The sequence below is a fragment of the Leuciscus leuciscus genome, assembly GCF_965113295.1.
Source record: "Leuciscus leuciscus genome assembly, chromosome: 20".
NCBI lineage: Eukaryota > Metazoa > Chordata > Actinopteri > Cypriniformes > Leuciscidae > Leuciscus > Leuciscus leuciscus.
Window position 1 is genome coordinate 23,279,882 of NC_138744.1, and position 24,428 is coordinate 23,304,309.

General features: G+C 37.3%; 2 protein-coding genes across 2 annotated transcripts; both read right to left on the bottom strand.

Annotated features, from left to right (window-relative positions):
* Positions 1-675: 675 nt before the first annotated feature.
* LOC309484229 (prostate stem cell antigen-like) lies at positions 676-6,457 on the bottom strand. Its single transcript, XM_082150523.1, has 3 exons — positions 6,299-6,457; positions 5,282-5,398; positions 676-1,279 (listed from the first exon to the last, which is right to left on the bottom strand). The coding sequence occupies exons 1-3, from the start codon at positions 6,345-6,347 to the stop codon at positions 1,062-1,064; spliced, it is 384 nt and encodes a 127-aa protein (XP_082006649.1). The 5' UTR covers positions 6,348-6,457; the 3' UTR covers positions 676-1,061.
* Positions 6,458-6,956: 499 nt separating this feature from the next.
* On the bottom strand, positions 6,957-24,119 carry LOC309483387 (lipid scramblase CLPTM1L-like). Its single transcript, XM_082149210.1, has 17 exons — positions 23,595-24,119; positions 23,403-23,497; positions 20,772-20,946; positions 19,446-19,567; positions 19,257-19,344; positions 19,041-19,158; positions 18,834-18,928; positions 18,655-18,739; positions 18,449-18,552; positions 18,301-18,345; positions 18,159-18,209; positions 17,929-18,011; positions 17,284-17,318; positions 17,129-17,184; positions 16,978-17,022; positions 15,880-15,995; positions 6,957-7,818 (listed from the first exon to the last, which is right to left on the bottom strand). Exons 1-17 carry the CDS (start codon positions 23,793-23,795, stop codon positions 7,734-7,736), a joined length of 1,599 nt encoding a protein of 532 aa, XP_082005336.1. The 5' UTR covers positions 23,796-24,119; the 3' UTR covers positions 6,957-7,733.
* Between the last annotated feature and the right edge of the window lie 309 nt (positions 24,120-24,428).

Here is a 24,428-nt window from a genome sequence, read left to right on the forward strand (position 1 = left end):
GAAGTCTGCCATTTTGAATTTCCTCTCCGATTTTTGTGCAGTTTTTGCCATTTTAAGGCCTCGTACTTTAACAGACTCCTCCTACAGTTTTGATCTGATCCTCTTAAAATTTGGTGATTACAATCTTAAGGCCTTTGCGACGTTAAATTGCAAAGATCTTGAGTTTGTCAAAGGGTGTGTCCTTGGCGGCTTGACAAATGTAGATGTGCACACCCAATTTCAGCCTTTTGGTGATATATGCATGATCAGATAAGTTCTATATTAATGTTGCTTGCAGTTCCGATGTTCCTAGGCAACCACTAACAGCCAGGCATACAATATCCAATCTGCCCCAAACTTCACATGTTTGAGTCCTGTCCTGAACACATGACCATGCCCATATTTGGTTATAGTAATAGCGCCACCTGCTGGTAGCAGAAAGTGTGGCAAATACAATATGACTTTTTGAGGATTTAAAAAAAAGAGAATGAATTTTTTTCATTGTATGGTGGTTGTCCACACACCACAAAGACACGCAAACCGATGACCCCTAGTGAAAATTTTATGAGCAGTAGGATAACAAACCAAAACAATGTTATTCGCAAAATGCATTGAGTTTTATTTACAGTGCATAGTGTATCATTAACGTTTTTGAAAGTTAATTTGTTATCATTGATTAATATAAAACAACTAGAATATTTTATTATTTCATTTATTAGATTTTCAATAAATGTAGTAAAAAAGGGTTTGAAACACCTATATCCATAAATCTAGCGCCTGAATTATGTTAACATTTCATTATACACATAGTTTACACAGGCCATAATTTGTGCAACTCTTGCCAACTTTAAAACTCTTCATACGTTTTCATAAACAATTAGCCTACTTAAATATGATCAGATGTCTGGAATACATGATAGGTTAATGGACTGACATCCTTATTTTCAACAAAAAGGTCGTTACCAAACAAGTAATGAAGCTGGGGAAATTAAGTTTTCTAGATAGTTCAGCTCAGTAGTTACAAGGTTGGATTTTCAGTATGAAGACCATTTAGTCCATGATGGGATTTAATCCATCACATTTCAAGTGCTCTGTCTGAAGAGGAGGGTGATGAGGAGCAGTGGTAGGACCAACAGCCATCTGTGCAGTGTAATGCTGGCAGCTCCACTGTAGTTACACAGGTTACTATTACAGCATGTCACCTGGACTCCATCTCCATTACTGTCCAAAGAGGCAGATCCAGCAGCACTTGTGCAGACTTTTGAATGGGAGCATGTCTTCACAATGGCAGTAAGACTTCCTAAAAAGACAAATTCAAAATGTATCTAGTTTTCCCTCTACCATGTTGAATAGTTAGTTTTTTATGATCCAGCTTTTTGTGTATCAGAACATCTGACCTCTTGAAATCTGTTCTTGCCTCAATGTTTTGGAAGCTCATTTATGCTCTTTTTTTTTTTTTTTTTTTTGCAAGTAAAAGGCCTCTTAGTATAGCCTAATTCTAAAACTTCAGGTCATGGTGGTAATATGAAATCTTTAATGATTTATATATATATATATATATATATATATATATATATATATATATATATATATATATATATATATATATATATATATATTTATATGTTATATATTTTAAGGCTTACTTGATCATCCATACATTTTTTTGTTTGTACAGATCAGTCATCATTGCGCTACACAGTTTTGATCAAGCATTTGAATATCTTTACTATGATATTGGGATATATCCACCTTTTTCATACTCCACATGAGGCTTCTTTGAATTATGTGAGTAACTTCCTTTAAACTGTAAACATTCAGTGAAAGGCTCGCTCTATGAACACAATAATAATCATTAAAAAAAAGAAGAAAAAACGGAACGAGAGATTCTTAGTGCATTCCAGTGAATTATTCATGGGATATTGTAAATTAAATCGGAAGAGCATAGCCCACCACAAATGCACAGTAGCCTTTTTTCATACTTTAACAGCCGAATGCAAAGAGAAAAGAAAAGAATAAGGAAAAGAATGCAGGGTTACATTCTTTGAATTCCGCTGGTAACACTTTATTTTACATTTAAGTAGGCTATAGCTAATATTAAGTAACTGCATAGCCTATGCTTACTATGGATTAGATTTGGTTTATGGTTAGTTGCATGTAATTCTGCTTAATTTATAGCTATTGCTATTTAGTAACTATGTAACATAATGTAACAATGACACTGTAAAATAAAGTGTTACAGTGACTGAAAGGAGCTCTTGCCATAGATATTCTTGTGCACGCACGTCATCGTCTTCAGAGATTCGCGTTTTTGTTTCGTTTTTACACGGAGAAGGTTTTCAAAAAATTTGCACTTTGAAACCCGTTTTAAAGTTCTAAGTTACCCGTTCTAACCCCAACGGCCAAAAAACAAACAAACAAAAAAACGGTGTGGTGTAAACAGCCCCTTAGTTTTTCTCAGACACATTGTCTTACACACTGACTTACAGCGCTCCTCTCCAGACGCGCTGGTTATCTTAAACGGGGATTTTAATCACTGCTCTCTCTCCACAACTCTGCCGTCTCTTAAACAAATGGTGACGTGTCCTACTACGAGGGGTGACAAAACTATTGACTTGTTCTATACGAACGTTAAGGATGGTTATGTTGATAAACTGCTTCCTCCACTGGGTAAATCGGACCATAATTTGATAACCTTGATGTCTAAATATAGTCCAGTGATACGGAAACAGCCGATAACGTCTAAGACTGTGCGCATCTGGTCAGAGGATGCCTGTGAAACATTAAGGGGGTGCTTTGAGTGCACAGACTGGAGTGTGTTCTTTGATGGAGACAGTGATTTGGACAGTATTTCTGACAAAGTAACTTGTTATATTAATTATTGTGTTGAGTCTATGATCCCTTGTAAACTAATAAATTTTTTTCCAAATAACAAACCATGGGTCACCAGAGAAGTTAAGGCTGCTATAAATAAGAAGAAAGCTGCTTTTTACAGTGGTGATAAAGAAAGAATTAAAAACGCTCAAAGAGAGATGAAAGTCATTATCAGACAGGGTAAATTAAAGTATAAGGAAAAGGTTGAAGGAAATATGTCCTGTAGCAACACAAGAGGACTATGGAATGGTATGAAGTCTATTACTGGATATGGGACCAGTAAACCCAGTTTATGTAATTTGGGTTTACAGGCTAACGATGCCAATACTTTTTTTGCAAGGTTTGATGAATTAGACTTTTCTTCACTTCATGAGAATGTCCTTTCTAATCTTAGGAAGAGCAGCTTTGAGGACTGTAGTCCAGCTATTATTCTTAACATTGAAGAGGTTCGTCAGCAAGGTGTATTAAACCAAATAAGGCAGCAGGCCCTGATGGTGTTCATCCACGTACCCTAAAAGTTTGTGCTGACCAGCTGTGCTCTGTCCTTCATTTATTGTTTTCCTTATCTTTGTCTTCTGCCAAAATCCCAGTTATGTGGAAAACCTCCTGTCTTGTCCCTATTCCCAAAAAAGCTAAGGTGTCTAACAATCTTGCTAACCTGAGGCCTATAGCCCTGACATCGCAGATTATGAAGTGTTTCAAGAGGGTTGTATTGGATCATCTGACTAGGCATGTGTCTGCCTTTCAGGATCCTTTGCAATTTGCGTACAGGAAGGGTGTGGGGGTAGATGATGCACTACTATTTATGCTTCACAATATTTACAGTCATCTTGAAACTACTGCCAGTTCTGTTAGGATCATGTTTTTCGATTTTTCTAGTGCTTTTAATACTATACAGCCACATATTTTAGCTAATAAATTAATTGAGTTTAAATTGCATAATACAACCATTGTCTGGATTTTAGACTACCTTCTAGCACGACCACAGTTTGTTAGGATTGGTAACAAATATTCTGATACCATTTTAACTAATACTGGAGCACCCCAGGGTACAGTTTTATCCCCCTTTCTTTTTTCACTTTACACTGCTGATTATAGGCATAGTCAGCCATCTTGCTGGGTACAAAAATTCTCTGACGACACTGCTTTAGTGGGTCTACTTAATCAGGGTGATGATCTTGTTTATAGAAGAGAGGTTCAGTCTTTTTACAACTGGTGTGAATCAAACTTTTTGAAACTGAATGTAGGGAAGACTAAAGAACTTGTGATTGATTTCAGAAAGAAAAAAGAGAAGGTCCTTCCAGTTACAATTAATGGTCAGTTGATCGAAATTGTGCAGTCATATACATTTTTAGGTGTCCATTTGGATGAAAAATTAAATTGGAAAGAGAACACCAATGTTGTAATGAAGAAAGCTCAGTCGAGACTGTTCTTTTTGAGAAAACTTAGATCATTCAACATCAGCACAAAGCTCTTAAATGTTTTTTATCAGGGGATTTTAGCTAGTGTTCTTTTTTATGCTGTACTTTGCTGGGGGGGGCAGTATATCTGCTGAGGACAAAAATAGAATAAATAAGCTGATAAAGAGAGCTGGTTCAGTTATTGGTCTTAACCCAGATGTATTGGAGGTTATTGTGGAGAAGAGGATAAGTTCAAAATTAAAAATTGTCCTGCTTTTTGAAGGCCATCCACTATACAATTTGTTTAAGGGACTCAGAAGCTCTTTCAGTAAGCGATTGGTTATGCCTCGGTGCTCTAGTGAGCGCATGATAAGGTCTTTTGTTCCCGCAGCGATCAGATACTTCAACGAACATTGTTAATTACTAAATATTATCCTTGTTTTTTTTTTATAGTGTTTGTATTTTTATACTTTTGAACTGTGATATTGAATTTTTTTTAAATTGTGTCTCTTAATCAGGTTTTATTAGTCTTCTAATGCAGAATTATTTATTGTTTGTTAGTTGTGTATTGTGATGGCTGTATGGTTGGTGGCAAACCAGTTTCCCTACCGGGATTAATAAAGTTGTTCAATTCAATTCAATTGTCCCCGTCAATCATTAGTATCTATGGACACTTAATCGTCACAGCTGCTGATCATTTAGTTCATTATCTCTGTCTATTTAAGTTCCTTCAGTTTATATCACTCATTGTCTGGACACGTTTATGTTAAGGTGTGTTTTCTTGCATTGTATGTTGATTATCTGTGTATTGTTAAAGTCTACGTCATCATCTGCCTGCTTCTTAAGTCAGTCGACACACCCCTGTGACACCAACATTAGTAACTTCTATGAGGCCTCAAACACAACAAAACATGATTTGTGTATAGGCCTACTATAAAATTTGGTTTTTATCATCAGATCATTTTTCCTTCCTCAATTTCTACATTTCCCCACAGTGATGTGCTTTAATGTTGAGGGCATGTGCTCACCTAGTGTGCCTACAGTGGTCATGCAGGTGTCCAGAGGAGCCTGGCAGTCCTGAGGGTTTTTGTTACATTCTTGATTTGATGTTACGGAGCCACACACGTAACACTTAAGCGCACTCACTGCAAAAGAGAAAAATAGCCTGCTTTTAAAGAAATACATGAATTTATGTTATCAATATTGACGATTTTTTTTATTATGCAATCTAACAGCTGAAATTCACAATAGAGAATACTGTATTCTAAAACTATTTCACCACCCTTGAAACCGTCAGTGCTGGAAAATGTTGTTTACACAATACACATTACAGGTTTGGTAAATATTAACAGTCACTTACACAATCAACCCCAGCGTAGAAGTAGCCCATAACCCAGTTGAATATATAGTACCGTTTAAAAGTTTGGGGTCACTCAGATATATATTTTTTTGTTTGTTTTTTTGAAAGACATTAATACTTTCATTCAGCAAGGATGATTAAACAAAATACTGTTCTTTTGAACTTTCTATTACTAAATAAATCCTGAAAAAGTATAGTTTCCATTTTAGATTTCTGAAGGATCATGTGACACTGAAGACTGGAGTAATGAATGCTGAAAATTCAGCTTTGCCATCAAATTTGAATAAATCAAACTTTAAAATATATTAAAATAGAAAACAGTTATAACATTATTACTGTTATAATAGCATTATTTATATAGTAATACTGTACACAATATGTTTTACTGTATTTGTAATCAATTAAATGCAGCCTTAGTGAACATACAAGACATTTCTTTAAAAACAACGTACAAAATTCTACACACTCCAAACTTTTGAGCGGTAGCATATACTTATAATAATTTTATCAATCCTTTTTTTAACCATACTGTAATTCTTAGCACTGTTTAGAAATAGCAACTGGATTTCCATCCAACCACAAAATTAGACGGATATTAAAGAACATAATGGATTGCAAAACATAAACCACGAAAGCATGTTGACAATCAGAAATGCAATTCAAGCAAGTGAACGAGAAGCCATACCTGAGTGTACAGTTAGAAGTAAAAAGAGCAGACTAGAAAGAGTCTCCATGTTGTTGAAGCAGTGACTGCATGTGTGTGGAAGTTCACTGGGTGTTTCTGCTTCTGACTGAAACTCACTGTCTCCTCAAAGATCCACCCAGACATTCTTTCACTGGTCCTTTAGAGAGAACAAGTGAAAGAAGACACACGCCAGCACAGCTGGCATTCCCTCATACTTTTGGCCTTGTGTCACAATGTGCCTTCTTACATGACAACTGTTAGATTTGAATTTTACAAACAGAGCATTTTGTATGTAGCTTTGTCGCCAATGATGTCATATCCTTCTTGGCTTTACGACTGAGACGCATAGTGTAAGAAAATTCAGACTAATCTAGACTGACTTCAGTGAAAAATCCAGTAGCACTTTTATTCAATCATAATTATGAGGCTAAGTAAAAAGTTCAGACATTTAAACTCTAGCTCGAGTCTGTATATAGTGATGTGCTTATCTGTGTCAACATGGTTAGTGTTAAAATATTCCTATTATATTCTCTCCCTTCCAAGTGCAGACTAAACAGGTCCGACTGCTTCCACTAATTGTTGAAACTACCAAAACACAGATAAAATCATCTCCTTTTGTTTGTTTGTGTGGAGGATTTGTTTAAAGGCAACAAGATGAAAACCCCAGAAGAAAATAATTCTGTTGTCAAACTTTAATAAAACATTCTTTAAAAGTCAAATGAAACCTAGATATAGTCAAACAGATGTATAGTTGACTTTTTTTCATGTAAAATTATACTTTCATAATAAACAAGACCAAATAATGCACATGACAGACTGATACTCTTTAAACATTTGCAATAAATACTGTACTGAAGCTTGCTATTTCAGAAAATGAAAAAGTCATTACATTTTCAACAGATTAATTTCCTGTTGAAGTGCACCGCATGTCAAAAAGGAACTTCTGTGTATACGATTATGGTTCAAATGCCAAACAAACAAAAAAATGCAAAGCAGCTAACTCGATGCGTTTCAAAATCTGTAGAATGTGCATTTCTGTTCAAAACAACTAGTGAGTGCTATTTTGGACGTTAAAAAACAGTTGTGTAGATTTAGTAATCACAGGTTTTGCCATTGCAGTCATTCTTTCAAAGGACGTAAAAGCCCAGGTGGGTGTTGCTGTAGTTTCTTTTAGAGCTTACATCACTTTTTAATTGTTGGATGGATCGGCCTGAGTGAATAGTACACACTGATTTAGTCTAAAGCAGTTGTGCTCTGCTATTCTCATCAGTTCTTGTTCAAGTAGGTGTAGATTTTGCAGCAGACAGCAGGAGGCAAGATCGTTACAAAAATACACAGAACTTTCGACGACTGTAATGCCCTTCTTCAGTGCTCTAGCATTTCTCCTGTATTGCATGCATGGAGAGCGCAAGCTGTCAGAGAACGTCGAGGACGCTTAGTCTTCATGTAGCTTTCCTTTGGGTTTCTTCCTGTGTGACGCCCCGAAATCACGTGACCTGGACTTGCTCACTGGATAAATCCTGAAGACAGTGAAATGAACATTTGTTAGCCATGGCTAATAACTGTATCCTCAATAAAGACTGGAAAACTTTGTAACTGTATCAAGTTAAAAGCTGCTGATAATGTAAACTATATTCAAGCTTACATACATAGGCCTACTACCATTCAAAAGTTTGGGGTCTGCATTCATTTGATCAAAAATACAGTAAAAATGTCAATGTTGTGAAATATTATTACTATTATAAAATGTATTTGTTTACTACTTTATTATATTTATATTAAAAAAAATACATTTTCAGCAGCCATTACTCCAGCCTTCAGTGTCACATGATCCTTCAGAAATCCATCTAATATGCTGATATGGTGTTCAAGAAAGGTCTTTGTTACTGTTGAAACCTCCGTCCCCTGATGGAGGGAATGAGACATGGTGTCGAAGACTGACACTAGGGGTCATACTTGGATTCCTCTGATATTTCAGAAAAGGTCAATGAGAATTGGTGAGTGGAATTTACATGCGCCACTTCCCCGGACATACGGTTAGAAAAGGAGCTGGCGTGCATCCACTCATTCAGGTTTGTGCTGAGGAGCCGAGAGTGTGTCGAGAGTGTGTCCTAGTCAAGTCAAGTTTATTTGTATAGCGCTTTTCACAATACAGATTGTATCAAAGCAGCTTCACAGTATTAAATTAAAATAATACAACAAAGTTTGTTACAAGAGGAATTTATTGATTGATCAAATTAAATTAAATATCCCCAAAATATCCCCAAATGAGCAAGCCAAAGGCAACAGTGGCAAGGAACCGAAAAACTCCATCAAGTGACCTAATGGTGTCCTAAAACTCCATCAGGTGACCTAATGGAGAAAAAAAAACCTTGGGAGAACCCAGACTCAGTCGGGGGCCAGTTCTCCTCTGGCATTTATGAGCTAGAGGCCGGATTGTAGTTTGAACTGTGGGATTATATGAATGCCTGGCTGAAGAGATGCGACTTTAATCTAGTTTTAAACTGGGAGAGCGAGTCTGAGCAACGAACAGTATCAGGAAGACTATTCCAGAGTTTTGGAGCCAAATGTGAAAATGCTCTCCCTCCTTTGGTGGTTCTGGATATCCTAGGTATGACCAAAAGCCTTGAATTTAGTGATCTTAAAGAGCGCGATGGATTATAGGGCGATAGAAGATCCGTTAAATAGACTGGAGCTAAGCCGTTTAGGGCTTTATAAGTCAGTAACAATACCTTGTAATTAATACGGAGCTTTAAAGGTAACCAATGCAGTGATGATAAAATCGGTGTTATATGATCATATTTTCTTGATCTCGTAAGAACTCTAGCGGCGGCATTTTGGACTAACTGTAGCTCGTTTATTGAGGATGCAGGACAACCAGCTAATAAAGCATTACAGTAATCCAGTCTCGAGGTCATGAATGCATGAACTAACTATTCTGCATCAGAAACTGATAGCATATTACGTAGCTTAGCAATGTTTCTAAGGTGGAAAAAGCCTGTTTTTGTAACATATGAAATAAGTTTTTTAAAAGACAGGTTGCAATCGAGTATAACACCCAGGTCTTTTATTGTAGAGGATAAAGTAACAGGACATCCTATGATGTTAAAGTTGTATTGTGCGAGGTTTTGTGGGCGTTTTTTTGAACCGATAAGTATTACCTCTGTCTTGTCTGGATTTAATAAAAGAAAATTACGCGTCATCCAATCTTTTATATCTTTAACACACTCTGTCAATTTGGAAAATTTAGCGTTTTCATCCGGCCGTGATGAAATAAATATTTGAGTGTCATCAGCATAACAATGGAAACTAATTCCATGTTTCCTTATAATATTTCCAAGTGGCATCATATATATTGAGAATAACAGAGGGCCTAACACAGATCCCTGCGGCACTCCATAGTTTACTGGAGTTATGATCGATTTTTCTCCATTTAAATAGACAAAATGGTAGCGGTCAGATAGGTATGATTTGAACCAGCTTAATGCTTGTCCTTGAACACCAGTATAATTTTGTAGTCGATCTAAGAGTAATGTGTGATCTATAGTATCGAACGCAGCACTAAGATCAAGTAAAACTAGTATTGAGATACAGCCTTGGTCAGAAGCTAAAAGTAAATCATTTGTGATTTTAACGAGCGCAGTTTCAGTGCTATGATGCGGTCTGAATCCAGACTGAAACTTTTCATAGATATCATTTTGTTGCAAGAAAGAGCCCAGTTGAGCGGACACCACTTTTTCTAATATTTTAGACATAAATGGAAGATTTGAAATGGGTCTATAATTTGCTAGATTATTATGATCTAATTGTGGTTTCTTAATGAGAGGTTTTATAACTGCCAGTTTAAATGTTCTTGGAACATGACCTAAAGATAAAGACGAGTTAATAATATTGAGGAGAGGCTCTTCCACTACAGGTAACACTTCTTTCAGTAGTTTAGTTGGTATAGGATCTAATAAACATGTTGTTGTTTTAGTCGATGAAGTGATAAGTTTATTTAACTCTTTTAGCACTGTAATTGTTCTTGCGGGGTGATAATTGAAGCTGAATTATAAGGCGCAATTGAAGATTGAACGTTTACAATTGTGGTTCTGATGCTTTCTATTTTCTCAGTGAAGAAGTTCATGAAATCATTACTACTGAACTGTAACGGGATATTTTGTTCGGGTGACGTCTGTTTATTTGTTAGTCTAGCCACGGTGTTAAATAAAAACCTTGGATTGTTTTGGTTGTTTTCTATTAGTTTGCGGAGGTGCTCAGCCCTGGCCGCTTTTAGGGCCTTTTTATAACGTAACATACTGTCTTTCCACGCGATTCTAAAGACCTCTAAATTAGTTTGTTTCCATTTACGCTCTAAAATACGGGTTTCTCTCTTTAAAACATGCGTAGTATTGTTGTACCATTGTGCTTTATTTTTCTCTCTGACCTTTTTTAATTTAATAGGTGCAACCACATCCAATGTTCTAGAGAGAATGGTGCTCATAGTGCTAGTTAGTTCTTCTAGTTCATCTGTTTGTTTGGGTTCAGGCAGCAGCTGAGACAGATTAGATAAGCAATTTGAGAAATTATCTATGGTGGATGGGAGGATTGTTCTGCCTGGTTGATAACGCGACGCCGCATGACATATTACAGCAGTACGTAATATGCAAGTTACCATGCATCAGTGACATCATCACTTTGTGGAATGATATCTATATCGGTTGGATCGGTTCCATGTGATATAATTAAATCGAGTGTATGATTAAGACGATGAGTTGGTCCGGTGACGTTTTGCTTGACCCCAAATGAATTTAATAAATCTGTAAACGCAGCCCCTAACGCATCATTTGGATTATCTACGTGTATGTTAAAATCTCCAACAATTAATGCTTTATCGACATTGACTAATAGGTCTGAGAGAAAATCTGCAAACTCTTTTAGGAAATCAGCGTAAGGCCCTGGCGGTCTATATACGGTAGCCAAGGCTAGAGATAATAGGGATGTTTTTCTAACATCTAAGAGCGTAACATTTAGTACAAGTACTTCAAATGAAATAAACTTATAACCCGTTTTCTGGAGTAACATTGAGAATATCTCTATAGATGGTTGCAACACCGCCGCCACGACCAATCAGACGGGGCTCATGCTTATAACAGTATCCAGGAGGAGTAGACTCATTAAAACCGAAATAATAATTTGGTTTAAGCCAGGTTTCAGTAAGGCAAAGTACATCGAAGCTATTATCTGTGACTATTTCATTTTTAATAACTGCCTTAGGTGTGAGTGATCTAATGTTTAGAAGACCTAGCTTTAGAAATAGTTTTTGTTTACTAATAGCAACATTTTCTGTTTTAATAACAATTAGATTTTTCCTAGATCCTGCAGTAGATTTATTATTTGATCTCACTAAACGAGGAATAGACACGGTTTCTATGCAATGTTCTACACTAGTATTTATATCAGTTAAATTGGTGCAGCAGAGACTATGATTTGGACTTTTGGTTACTAGTCAAAGAGTATTTAACATTTTGGAGATGTTATCTGACAGAAGATCCGCTCCGAATCTGCTTGGGTGTAAGCCATCAGCACGGAAAAGCCTAGGACGCTCCCAAAACAGATTCCAATTATTTACAAAGAGCAGTTTCTGCTCATTGCACCATGACATTAACCATTCATTTAGCGCAAATAATCTGCTGAACTTTTCATGCCCTTGTCGGTACGTGGGAAGCGGTCCTGACACAATGATCGTTGTTTCAGGCGATGTGCTGCGTACCGTATCGATCAGATTCCTGAAGTTTTTCTTCAGAACCTCCGTCTGGCGCAGCCTGATGTCGTTCACTCCCGCGTGCAGGACCACAGTTCCGACGCACTCGTCACCGTTCAGGATCTCGGAAACGCGAGCAGCGATTTCAGAAACACGAGCACCAGGAAAGCAGTGACTGTGCACCTTACTTTTACCTAACGTAGTGTGTACGTGCCGAACAATGGAATCGCCGATGATCACAGCATCGCGTTCTGTTTCGCGAAGAGGGGAGAAGCGGTTTTGTGTGGATAACTCGAAAACCGGGAGGGTCGGAGAAAGTCTTGGTCTAAACCTGACTCGCGTCTTCCGCTGCGGAACCACCCAGGCTTCGTGGTGGCGTGTTGGAGCCGGAGTGAACGAGACCATGGCTGATCGCGACCAATGCCGAGGAACGCACGGAGTAGACGCGGTCGGAGTCAGCGGGTTAGTAACGTTAAACACTGATTTATGTGCATCGGCGCGTGATGTTTCAAGAGCCAAACACCGGTCTCTCAGCTCGGCCTGTCTCAATAAAAGGTCGTGGATCTGTTTCTCAACAGCTTCCAGCTCAGACTGCAGTGTGTGCAGCTTTTTTTTTTGTGGTAGGGGTGTAGAGTAGACGCACGCTAAAAAAAAAAAAAAAAAAAAAAAGTTTGTTTGTAAGTGAGTGTGGAGAAGACGCGTTCAGCCGTGATCCACGGACGTAACCTTTAAGAGTATCGAGCGTTGGATCACTAATAGGCTTGAGACGCGTCTGCTCAACAGTCCGCGTTGTAACTATGAGGTTTGAGCAGTAGTGCTTCTCAGTGAGGAAAAGTAGAAAATGTTCGTTGTAAGTGAGTTTAAAGAGAAAAATCAAGAATTATAAATCAAATCGATAGAGCTCCAAAAACAACAACGCGTTCAGACGCGACGCATGTGTCCTAGTGTGTCCTAGTGTGTCCATCCAGTGGGTAGTCCAATGTTGTGGCAAGAGGGACATCACGTCTCTTTCCCTCCATCGGGGAACGGAGGTTAAAACAGTAACCGAGATGTTCCCTATCTGTCAGTCACTTCAATGTAGTGTCTGAGCCTAACACTAGGGATCCCCATGGAAAAAGACACAACAGCTGAACTGAGTTACGAGGCTCTGGCGATGCAGATGTTGGCAAGCTACTGCGTGCCGAGTAAGAAGTTCACTCGCAACATCGTAACCTACCCAACACTCCACGTAAGCCGTGTAGTCCTTCGTACCACTCTGGGACCGAAGGACAGTACTTACATTTGGAATAGGTTGCTCCAGCTGAACTTCCAAAAACTTTTCAGTTCTTCTATTTTATGTTATTTTTTAGGAAAGTAATCACAGCTGTTTTCAGACCGGAGTGCTGAGGAAGCGCTCTTCCTCCCAGATGAGAGAAAGAACACTACAGACACCACATTCTGCCCTAGGGGAGGTTAATCACATGGACTTCCCTCCCGGGAATTACCCACCCGTTGAAAGAGGTCCCTGTGGTAAGTCCTACTAAGGCTTCAACGCCTACTTGATGTTCTTGGCGGTCGCCTGACGAGTGGGCTGTGTCGCATTCCTGGGGGCAACTCGACACTGCAGCCTGGCTGTGGGCTCTGGCGAGACTTTGGTCGCTCTGAGAGTGAAGTCAGTCGCTAAGCGTAGTTTCTGTATCAATTGTATGACCAAGCATGGAATATACACCATCTCTGGGCTAAACCAGACTGAACACTAAAAATAATGCAACATGCATTTTTTTCTCTTTTTCCTATCTTTTTTAGACAGTACTTGTGTTGTAGGATTTTACATTCTACATTTATCAGAACACTTTTACCAAATCACACACAGAGTGGTGCTTTAAAATTCTGGTGGATTAAAATTCTATGTAAAAATATGTGCAAGTGATCAAAAAGTCTAAACCAACATAGGATGAGGCCGCTTTTTCTTTGAATTAGAAAAGTTAAGGAACAAACGTTAATCTCTAAGTCATATTACCTGCTTCTAACTCCCCACGTGCAGCTCTTTTAGAGGTTTAGCCTGATGGACCTGCAAGATGGCTATGGCATGCAGGGTGGAGGCGGCCTGTCCAGCATTCCCGCAAGCCTTCTCTGTCAGAGATCTGGTACGATTACGCCAGGTGACGGCATTTTGCAGGCATAAATGCATCGCAATTGCACGCTCCACCTGTGGAACCTCTGTATACCCCTTGGCTGTCCCACCGTTGAGGGTAGTGAGGGTGGAAGAGCTCGTAAAGCGGAACCAGGCAGTAAAATGTGCCTTCCGTGACTGTGTGCTCCTCATGAACTTCTGGAAAGAAAGGTACTGGGGCAGGGCACAGCTGTGAGTCGCGCTCCGAGCCTAGATACCAATCCAACCGATAGCGCTTAGGACAGGACGGAGGATTCCACTCTAGCCCGATGCTCTCGACGGCCTGAGCAAGCATGGCCGCCGGCGCCAACTCAAGAGTCACATTCAGACTTGCCCACCGCACCGGAGGGTGGGAGCCCAGCCGAGTCTTTCATGTCCGATGCTGCTATTGACAGCTCATCCTCATCTGGACCCTGAATGAGAAATCAGGCACGCCATGTGACGCAACAACAAACTCAATCCGGGAACTCCATCGGGAGCAACATGCAAAGTGAGGAATGGGAGGCCCGTGGGGATTGACCCGACAGAAATGCTCCTGTTGTTGCCCTCAGTGTCATATCCCTCAGTGTTAGCCGTCGTGGCCTTGTGAATTGCAGAAGGACCAGCACATAGAGTGGCTGAGGTGACTCTCTCTTTAGCCAGAAAAGTGAGTCGAGATCCCAAGTACGACCCCCTAGTGTCCGTCTTTGACACCAGACAGATTGGGAACATTTCTTTCATTATCTTGAAAACAGTAGTGCTGCTTAATATTTTTGTGCAAACAGTGATCATTTTTTCAGTATTCTTTTATGAATATGTAGTTACAGCATTTGTTAAAATAAAATGTATTTGTATCATAAATGCCTTTTGATGTGTCCTTGCACAACAATTTCTTAAGTATTGCTAATTTCTTAAAAACAATTACTGATGCCAAACTTTTGAATGGTAGTGAACTGTATTTAAGTATTCATCTGCAACCTATATACCTGAAACCTAAAAACAAGTAGTAAAATACAAAAAGTGATTTATATAACGCAGTGCAAAAAACATAGTGATGAACCATTTAACTAAATATTTAATATAAGACTGGAAAATGCAGCAGGGACTAGAAAAGAAATCTGTGAATCATTTGATTAAACCATCCAAACTACAATGAATCTTCCTAATTCTTCAGAGATAGAGGACAGCTTAAAGTTTATTGCCGTTTGCACAGGTACATTACAGTACAGGTACATTGGAATTCTTGTGCGTTTCTCAGAGTCAGCTTTTATTTAAAAAAATATATTTTAAGGGAGAGCAAGGAGCAGCTTAACATGAGCTCTAACATACCGCACATGAAAGGACAGTAAAGACACTACCAAAACAAAAACTAGGTAAAACTTGACTCGGAGAGCTACACTATGTCGCACACAGGGGAGCGCCATTCAGATATTGTATATCTATTTCAGAGTTCTCCTAGTTCTGTTTAGGAGAATGTGTTTTATTAATGCTACTGAAACCTACTGGAAAAAATAACTTGTTAGTGGAAAAATGGATACTGTCAGGAAAAGAACTGAACTAATGTTATGCTAATGAAAATGTAGCTACATTACTAAGATTTTTACTTAGAATTACTGTACAGAAATTACTCTGCAAGGGGCTTTTTGTGGATTGACTTGTTCACTCCTTCATCCTATTCCACATGCACCAACTGTATGTTTTCCCCACCTGCGCTGATAGAGGTAGATGAGGAAGACCACATCATCTCTGAAGCATGCCAACTGATGGGGTCCAGGGGTTGTTATTATTCCACTGAACACATCACTGATGAATGTGTTCAAGCCCTGAGAAGCAAAAGCAATTCATCATACAGTAGTGTATCTATTTTGGAAAGGGTCTCTTATATTTAAGTCTTAAGACTCCCTATTAAGCAGAAACAACTTAAAAGAAATGTAATATTGGTTTTCCCCACTGAGAACAGTTAATGTTCAGATATAAAAAATATATATATTAAAAGGTCATTTTATCTTATTTTTTCTCCTGAGATGTTTCTTGCACCCAAAAATCATAATTTAGTTTATGGCCATTGTAATATTATTCAATATTAAATATAAGCTTCAGCCCTAACTTTAAGATCATTCTGAAGGATATGCAGGGCGGTAGGTGCTACACACAGCCAGGAACATATATGATGAGCTTTCACACATTTTATATTCAGTTCTTCTAAGTCAGTGTTTCTCAACTGGTGGGTCATGTCGCGGAGTGCATAGTCCAAAAATAAACAACAACAAAAAACATACTTCTAGAAAGTCTTTTAGAAAATACAAGCATGAAACACGGTACTTACGTTGTCAGTAAGTCATGAAATTACCAAAAAGTGTTACCCAAAATACAACTTTGTTTTCATTTTGTGTTATTTTGATGATTATAGTAGCTCAAACCAACTTGTAACGATGTAATAGCCTTACATTAGACTGTTTTTTCATCAGTGTTAGTGATATTCTTACAATTTAAGTGTATGTTAAGTAAAATGGGACGTTACTTGGGTGTGTGTTAACCATTAGTTACATCTACCTCTGGTTGTTTCATCAATGCATATTGTAAATGCAGATATTGGATTTGGGTCACTTTTAAAAGAAGATGTAAGCTGGTCGTCAAACAAACAAATAGGAAGACCTGCGGTGTAAATGCATCCTATGTGAACAGTCTCTTGGTTTTAATAGTCTTTTTGGACTGGGGAGGAAGTTGCGAGTTCTGAGAGTTTCAGTATGTTTTCAATAAGATCACAGAAAATCGATTTCTCATTAAATTAACACTGTAACTTACCTTATACATCAAGACGGACATCTGCAGGTGAGCCACAGATTTTAACTGTGGAGAAAAGCAAAAGACACACTTAAGGAACATTCAGAGGAAACATTATAGGAAAAAGACAACTGTAGTTGAACTGTATTTTATAACTGGCCTATAAGCAAACCTTGTAATTGATGAACAGCTGAGGAACCATTGACAGAAACCCGAACGCATAAACACCTTCATGTTTAAAAAAAAGAAGAGGAATTTTATTTAGAAATTCTTTGTGCAGTAAGTAATTAAGTGTTAATTAACACTTTTTATTATTAAAGCTCTTACCACTAATAAGGCCATTGGTTATCCAAGAGTACCAACTATTGAGAGTACACAACATAACGAAACATGAATACATATATTAATATATATATAAAATTACAGAGGCTCTAAAAAGTTTGTGAACCTTTTTTGTGAATTTTCTTTATAAATATGACCTATATAGAAAGATGAATTCGAAATAGAGCTTTCTTATTTAAATGAGTTGAGGCAGTGTTGTTAGGAGGAATGGACCAAAATACTTTTTAAGCTGATGAATAGAACTGATTACACCGTTACATGGAAACATGTGGTTCCTGTTACTGCTGCTCAAGGGCGTCACACCAGATAACAATAAAGATGTTTATTTTGCTTAATAATTAAGTTAAAATATGCAGTGTTATTTGTTTTACTGGATTTTTCTTTATCTAGTTAGAGGACTTGCACGAAGATTTCAATGTTGGTCAAATTTATAAAAGATTCTTAAGGGTTCACACATTTTCCAGTACCACTACAGTAAGTATATATATATGGAGAAAAGCATGAACATTTCCATATATATATACATATATATATATATATATATATACATATATATATATATATATATATATATATATATATATATATATATATATAATATGAATGTTATTTTTAAAGTAAAAATGTTACCTTTTATTTTGGAGATACAAGTACGAGTATATGGCCCCACTGATACACAATGGATACATCAGATATGACAAGAACTTCATGGCCTGTACAAGTAAAGAGAAACTACTAAAAAAAAAAACTGTGTCAAAGAAAGATGACAAATTCTATAGGAACTCGGGAAACATTAATTAATAATGAACTAAATGGTTCAATGAACAAATTGAAATGGTTCAAAAAGAATTTGTTCACACCTTAGAATCATAGTCTTCCGTTGCGCGCTCAAAATCATCCATTCTTTCATCCTTCAAGAAAACAAATTACAGTGAGTACGATGTGTAGTATATTCCTTAAAAAGACCATACTGTGCTTACTAATAAACTAATAAACACTTACATGAAATGTGGGTGAAAGTGCCAAGACCTTGTTCACTTTCCATAACTACAAATTCAAGAACAAATGACAGTGGAGAAAAGTCATGTTTGGTTTAAACAGAGATAAATGCCAGCAGTCCAAAATGAGCACATTTCACCTATTTTTATACCTCAATTAGAGCCGAGATCCCAGTGGGAAGCAGAATCAGCCAGCTGGATTTCTCTTCTATTAGGTGGAGGAATATTACGATGGTACTGAAACATCTCCACACAACTGCAGAGACAAACACGATTTTATAGCCATTTTTCCCAATTGCGACACATTATTTGTGGCTCGTCTTGTCACACCAACATACTGCAGCTATTTATTCAGTACCTGATCTTCTAGAAATACCAGCTAAACTCTTCTTTTCTCGCCAGAACCTTATGTCATTCTTGAAGGCAAAGACCTCAAATGAGAGCTGCAAAACAGAATATTACATTATTGGTAAGATAATGATAATATATAATAATAAACGTACATAAAAATAAAGTATCTTTATAAAGCATTTTTACATGGAATGCAGGCACTAGAATGGACAAAGCCAAGATGTGCAGCCCACTATCAACAAACATGGCTTTAATTTCATCAAGATTCTGCTCCGAAAATCCTGCCAGAAGGAAAGTAGAAAAACAAGCTTATGATTAATTAAACAATAAATCTGAGAAAACTTGTGAATCTAGTATATGATGCATATATGTCATGCATTGTATGCCACTCACCAAAATGTTTCAGTGAGTATATGACAGCTTGTATGTGGATCCATATTCTGAATTTGCGTAAGGTAATGGTGTCATATGATATTGTCAGTGGGACTGCTTTTGTGGTGCTGTTTATCTCCTGTGTAATTTAACATGTAAACGTGCATTCATAAATCGAGCGCATTTAAATGTTTACATTTTAAATAGAATCTCAGAATTATTATTATTTTTAAATACAATTAAGTCCTTTAATCTGCTTCTTAGTTCATCAACCAGTAAAAGTGGCAGATACAATTTCTTTTTTTCCTTTTTTCCATCTTCCACTCTGAGGGAATAAAAATGAAAGTAAAACAAACAGTGTTGGAATTCCAGGTAATATATTAAGACACAGATACACACACATCAAGGTTTCAGATAATAACTCACATTTTCATATAGCGGCGAAGGTCGCTGGGCACCGCAGCACTGTTGAAGGTGAAATCCTCATTCATTACGTTCAAGGGAAGTCGTGATTTCCAGAAAGAAACAATCTGCTGCTCTTCTGGTGCCTTTACACAGGAAAGTATCCACATTCAAGTTATCTCTTCACATCTGTCATGATGCATTTTTGATTTTAGTCAACTAAACTTAATTTACTGTTTATATGATCAGTTGAGATTTTTTACAGCATATGAACTGATTTGAAGTAGGGTATATTCATTTAGCACATATGTTTTCATTGACTGATGAAGTAAGATAATACTTCACTTTGCTGTACTGTACTGTATGTAAAGTTGAGAACCCCAACGATTTTATGCTTTTAGATTTTCTTATGCAGGTGTGCTTTCCCAAAAGCATCATTTGCCAACTAGCAACAGCGTAGTTAAATGATTTGGCATTTCCTGAAACCATAGTTCCAATGAACATTCACAAACAGCGTGGTTGGAACTACAGCTCTAAAGCTGAGGTTAGATGTGGGCTTAATAAATCCTTATCCTGAGCAAAATAAGCAAGCTGACATTCAGTACAATCTAGATCTTTCATTTCGAATATGTACAAGAGATTTAAAGGAACAGTTCACTTCAAAATGAAAATTCTGTCATCATTTACTCACCCTTAAGTTGTTTCAAACCTGTATGAATTTCTTTATTCTGCTGAACACAAAGGAAGATATTTTGAAGAATGTCGGTAATCAGACAGTTGATGGACCCCACTGACTTCCATAGTATTTATTTTCCTACTATGGAAGTCAGTGGGGTCCATCAACTGTCTGATTACCAACATTCTTCAAAATATCTTCCTTTGTGTTCAGCAGAAGAAAGAAATTCATACAGGTTTGAAACAACTTAAGGGTGAGTAAATTATGACAGAATTTTCATTTTGAAGTGAACTATTCCTTTAAAGCGCTGTTTTTGAAGAGTGTGCATGTGCGTACGGGCTCTAGTATTAAAGGAGTATATCGTCAGTACATTCGGCAGAACACAACAGAAGTAATTATGAAATTACATATAACTCTTACCTAAGTGGGTCAAAACGCAGTTGTAAGTTAAACTGAATGAATTTAATATAAAAATTTAACTATAATGCATATATAATGCTAACATGCAGTTAACTGTCCGAAAACATTACATTCAGGTCGCACTCAAGTATGTTATTTTAAAGCATATTATTTCTGCAAAAAATGTACTTCTTTTTCACAAGGGTTAATTAGGGTACCAAATGAACTGCCACAATATTTGAAGAAGTGTGGGCAGTAATACTTTGCTACAATACCTCAGGGTTAGTGCTGGTGCCAGACTGAAGAAGGATCACTTGAGAGGTGAGACGGGTCACAAGCCGCACATGTCTGCTGTCTTTCCAAGGCGAAACTCCGCTTTTGTGCACAAACACCACGGCATGGACGCTCCCATTATTATGGGTCATCGCAGGAACCGCGACACTCACCTTCCTTTAATCACAAAACATTGTATGCTGTCTGAGGAACCAAACAATGCAGTTTCAGTATTCACATACTGTACAATAAAAATGGTCAAAACCATATTAAAGTAAGTTTCTCAAACTGAATCAATTTCTTACCAGATCACCAGTTCTGAGCCACAGTGTACTTTCTGCAACTAAATGGGAAATAAGATTTTCATCTAGCCCTAACAAAAATGTACTGTGGTGATCCTATGGTACTGGATCACATGGTAAATCATATGGTATCACATAGTAAATACCATGATACTTTAATATATAGTGGTCCCTTAAACCACATTAAAAAAAAAAAAATTCTGAATGTCATTAAATTATTATTAAAATCAAACCAAGTGGCATTTGTGTAACACTTTATTTATATATACATGTACATAATTCAGAGTGCCACATAAGGAATAATGTATGTCCAGCCGGTTGTTATTGCAGAATAAACCCCGACAGGGTGATCAGAATGCATTAAAGGGAATATGAGGGACATCAAACAATACGAGGCTTAAAACAAACATCTGCAAACAAATGAATGTTAGACCTTTTATCAGAACTAACTAACAGAACTAGCAATTTTGCAATTACTTTGACCTAATTGGTCCCAATCAGAATGTGTCCAATTACTTATTTATTGTTTTATTATTTAAAACCTGTATGTTCTCATCAATAACTTTAAGTTTATTAAAAAATAAGTTTAATTACCTTTTTTTTTTTAAGAAAAAGAAGAGAGCTTAATTGTATTGAAAGTGCACTTGTAGAGTACCTTAAATCTTATAAATAAGCAGATTCAACACCATTTCCATAAAGGTTGGGACAGTTTGTAAAATACAATAAAATCAAGAATCTGTGATTTGTTCATTCTCTTTAACCTTTATTTAACTGAGAAAAAAGATTTTCAGTTTTGTAATTTTGTTTTTGATGGCTGCAACACACTACAGAAAAGTTGAGACAGAGGCATGTTTACAACTGTATACTTTTTAATCATTTGGGAATTGAAGATACTAATTGTCACAGTTTTGCAAGTGGGATTTTTGCCCAATCTTGTCTGATACAATGCATTTCTTGATGTTGGTTTTCCAATGTATTTTTAATACAGTAGCTTGATGATTTCTCATGCAGTGCCATCTGAAGGCTCGAAGGTCACGCACATTCAACAGAGGTTTCCTGCCTTGGCCTACACAGACTGAGATTTCTCTGGATTGTCGCGGATTTGGTCTATGTATTTTGGGACTCATAGTTTGAAGTTCTTTCTGTTCTGTTTTGCCCAGTTTCCCTTTTCATGTTTCTTTAGTTGTCATAGTTATTCATTGTTTAATTGATTAGTCTCACCTGTCCCTCATTGCCACTGTGTATTTAAACCCTCAGTTGTCTCCTGTTCTTTGCTTCGTGTTGAAGTTTCATGCTGGTGTTTATCGTGTCTCATCATGTAATGACCAACACACTTCAAGTTTCCCCTGAGGAATTTTTGTTTTGGTTTTGGGGGCAGCTTTATTTACCGGGCTCAAATGTCTGTGGAGCTTGGGAACTCCTTGATCACTGGATCAGTCCGAGGACGTACGAGACTGATAGACAGTGTGATGGATTCTCCTCTGAGGTACGAGAGGCTGGCATGCCAAGTCCGGTGATCTCAGCGCATCCGAGTCACGTGGTCCCAGAGTTATTGCCACTGTCGTCTCTTTATTTTGCCTCTGTCCAAACTTTTTTGGAGTGTGTTGCAGCCATCAAAATCAAAATTTGTTAATATTTACAAAATACTAATTTGACCATTGGAATTGTCAGTTAAATAAAGGGTCAAGAGAATGAACAAATCACAGATTCTTGATTTTACTGCATTTTACAAAATGTCCCAACTTTTCTGGAATGGGGGTTGTAATATAATATTAATGAATAAAAGGTCAAATTAAAGTTTTACTTTAAAGTATGTTTTAAATCATTGTTTTAATTATATTTTGTCATATTTTAAGTACACTTATTTTAATGTTGACTAAAATACTAGAGCAGATGTAAAGTACTTGATTATAATTTTAACTGTAGTGTGCTAAGTTAATTTAAAGTTAATATATTTTAAATGTACTAAATTACAACTTCATTACAAATGTGTTATTACAAATATGCTATTTAAATCATTCAATTTGATCATAAATTCTTGTCAGTACATCCAGCATAGTGTACAACGGGGTTAAAGGAACACCTTAAGAAAAAAATTGCTTTTCATTCTCCCATATGTATGACTGATGCAGAAAAAAAAGAAGTTTGCATTGAATATTGATGGAGCAACATATTTTGACATTTAATACCAGACATTCTAATTTAATTGCAATTAACATTCACTTCACACTTAAGTAGCTTATATAGTTTTAATGTAGGGCCTATTTCCGTAATAAGTTATTAATATTATGCTATTTCACATGGGTAACAAACCACAAAAGGTCAGCTTGCCTTTCGAACTTGGCGTTTATATCAAATCTATCCACTTTGAAAAGCAGGTTGTGTCCAGCTTCATCACTGGGGTCCAGAGCGGAATAGACACTAAGCTGTTGAGAGATAACACGCATTAATAACTGTAAGATTATGAAGCAACGGGTGACTTACAATACATGTGACACAGACAGTTAAACTAGATACACTCACCTGAAGTCGAGGCTTGACAGTGAGATAAGATGTAACGCAGCTGTCCCCTTTGGCGCTGTCACAGGGTTTGGTGTGTATGAAGCCGTATATGGCCCAGCACGTATGCAGGACATACACCACCAACACCCCACAAATCACTTTAGTGTAAGACATCTTGAACTGAGAGCCATTTTTGGGCTTAGAATAGCACGACGGGAACATCTTCACGCCACGTCAAGTCGTTATTGCAAGGGGACGAATGCAGAAAAAAAGCTTTTAGCGATTCCCCTTAGCTGGCAAAGCACAGCAACACTTGCCTGGTTCATTCATTCATTGTGCGCTCGCGGAGGGGAAATGATGTCTTTATCCCAGACGCTGTAAAGCATCAGTGCAGCAGCAGCGAGTTGATGTTTCAGTGAATTACAGAAGGCCTAAAACCATCAAAACACAAAGGCTGGAGCGGAGATATTCATAATATGTAATTTCCCGAATGCCGAATATGCAACCGCATGATCTCATGTATGATCAGCATCTTAGTATACTGTATTTGTGGGCACTGGGCAGGGTTGAGTGGGATGAATGCAGAGAGCGCCATCCTGTGGGCGCAATGAGAATATGCGCTTGTGACTTTTTATGTTAAAGGGATAGTTCACTTTGAAATAAAATTTTGGTAAGTTTTAGCTTACCTCAAGGGCATCCAAGATGTAGGTGTCTTTTTTTCCACAGTAGTTTCAATTTTGATATTTTTAGGTCAAACCGTTCTTGTCTGTCAGTCATATAATGCAGGTCTATGGTCACCACCTCAAAGAGCATGCACAGAGTCCAAATTAAAACAATTCCCCATCGTCCAAATTA

Bases quoted from the DNA above. Each gene is read 5' to 3' on its own strand.
- LOC309484229 (XM_082150523.1), bottom strand. From the start codon at position 6,347: ATGGAGACTCTTTCTAGTCTGCTCTTTTTACTTCTAACTGTACACTCA. The intron at 5,399-6,298 runs GTATGGCTTCTC...TCTCTTTTGCAG, and splicing joins ACTTCTAACTGTACACTCAG to TGAGTGCGCTTAAGTGTTAC. The intron at 1,280-5,281 runs GTGAGCACATGC...TTGTCTTTTTAG, and splicing joins GACCACTGTAGGCACACTAG to GAAGTCTTACTGCCATTGTG.
- LOC309483387 (XM_082149210.1), bottom strand. From the start codon at position 23,795: ATGTTCCCGTCGTGCTATTCTAAGCCCAAAAATGGCTCTCAGTTCAAG. The intron at 23,498-23,594 runs GTGAGTGTATCT...ATCTCTCAACAG, and splicing joins CTGTCAAGCCTCGACTTCAG to CTTAGTGTCTATTCCGCTCT. The intron at 18,929-19,040 runs GTGAGTGGCATA...TCCTTCTGGCAG, and splicing joins ATACTCACTGAAACATTTTG to GATTTTCGGAGCAGAATCTT.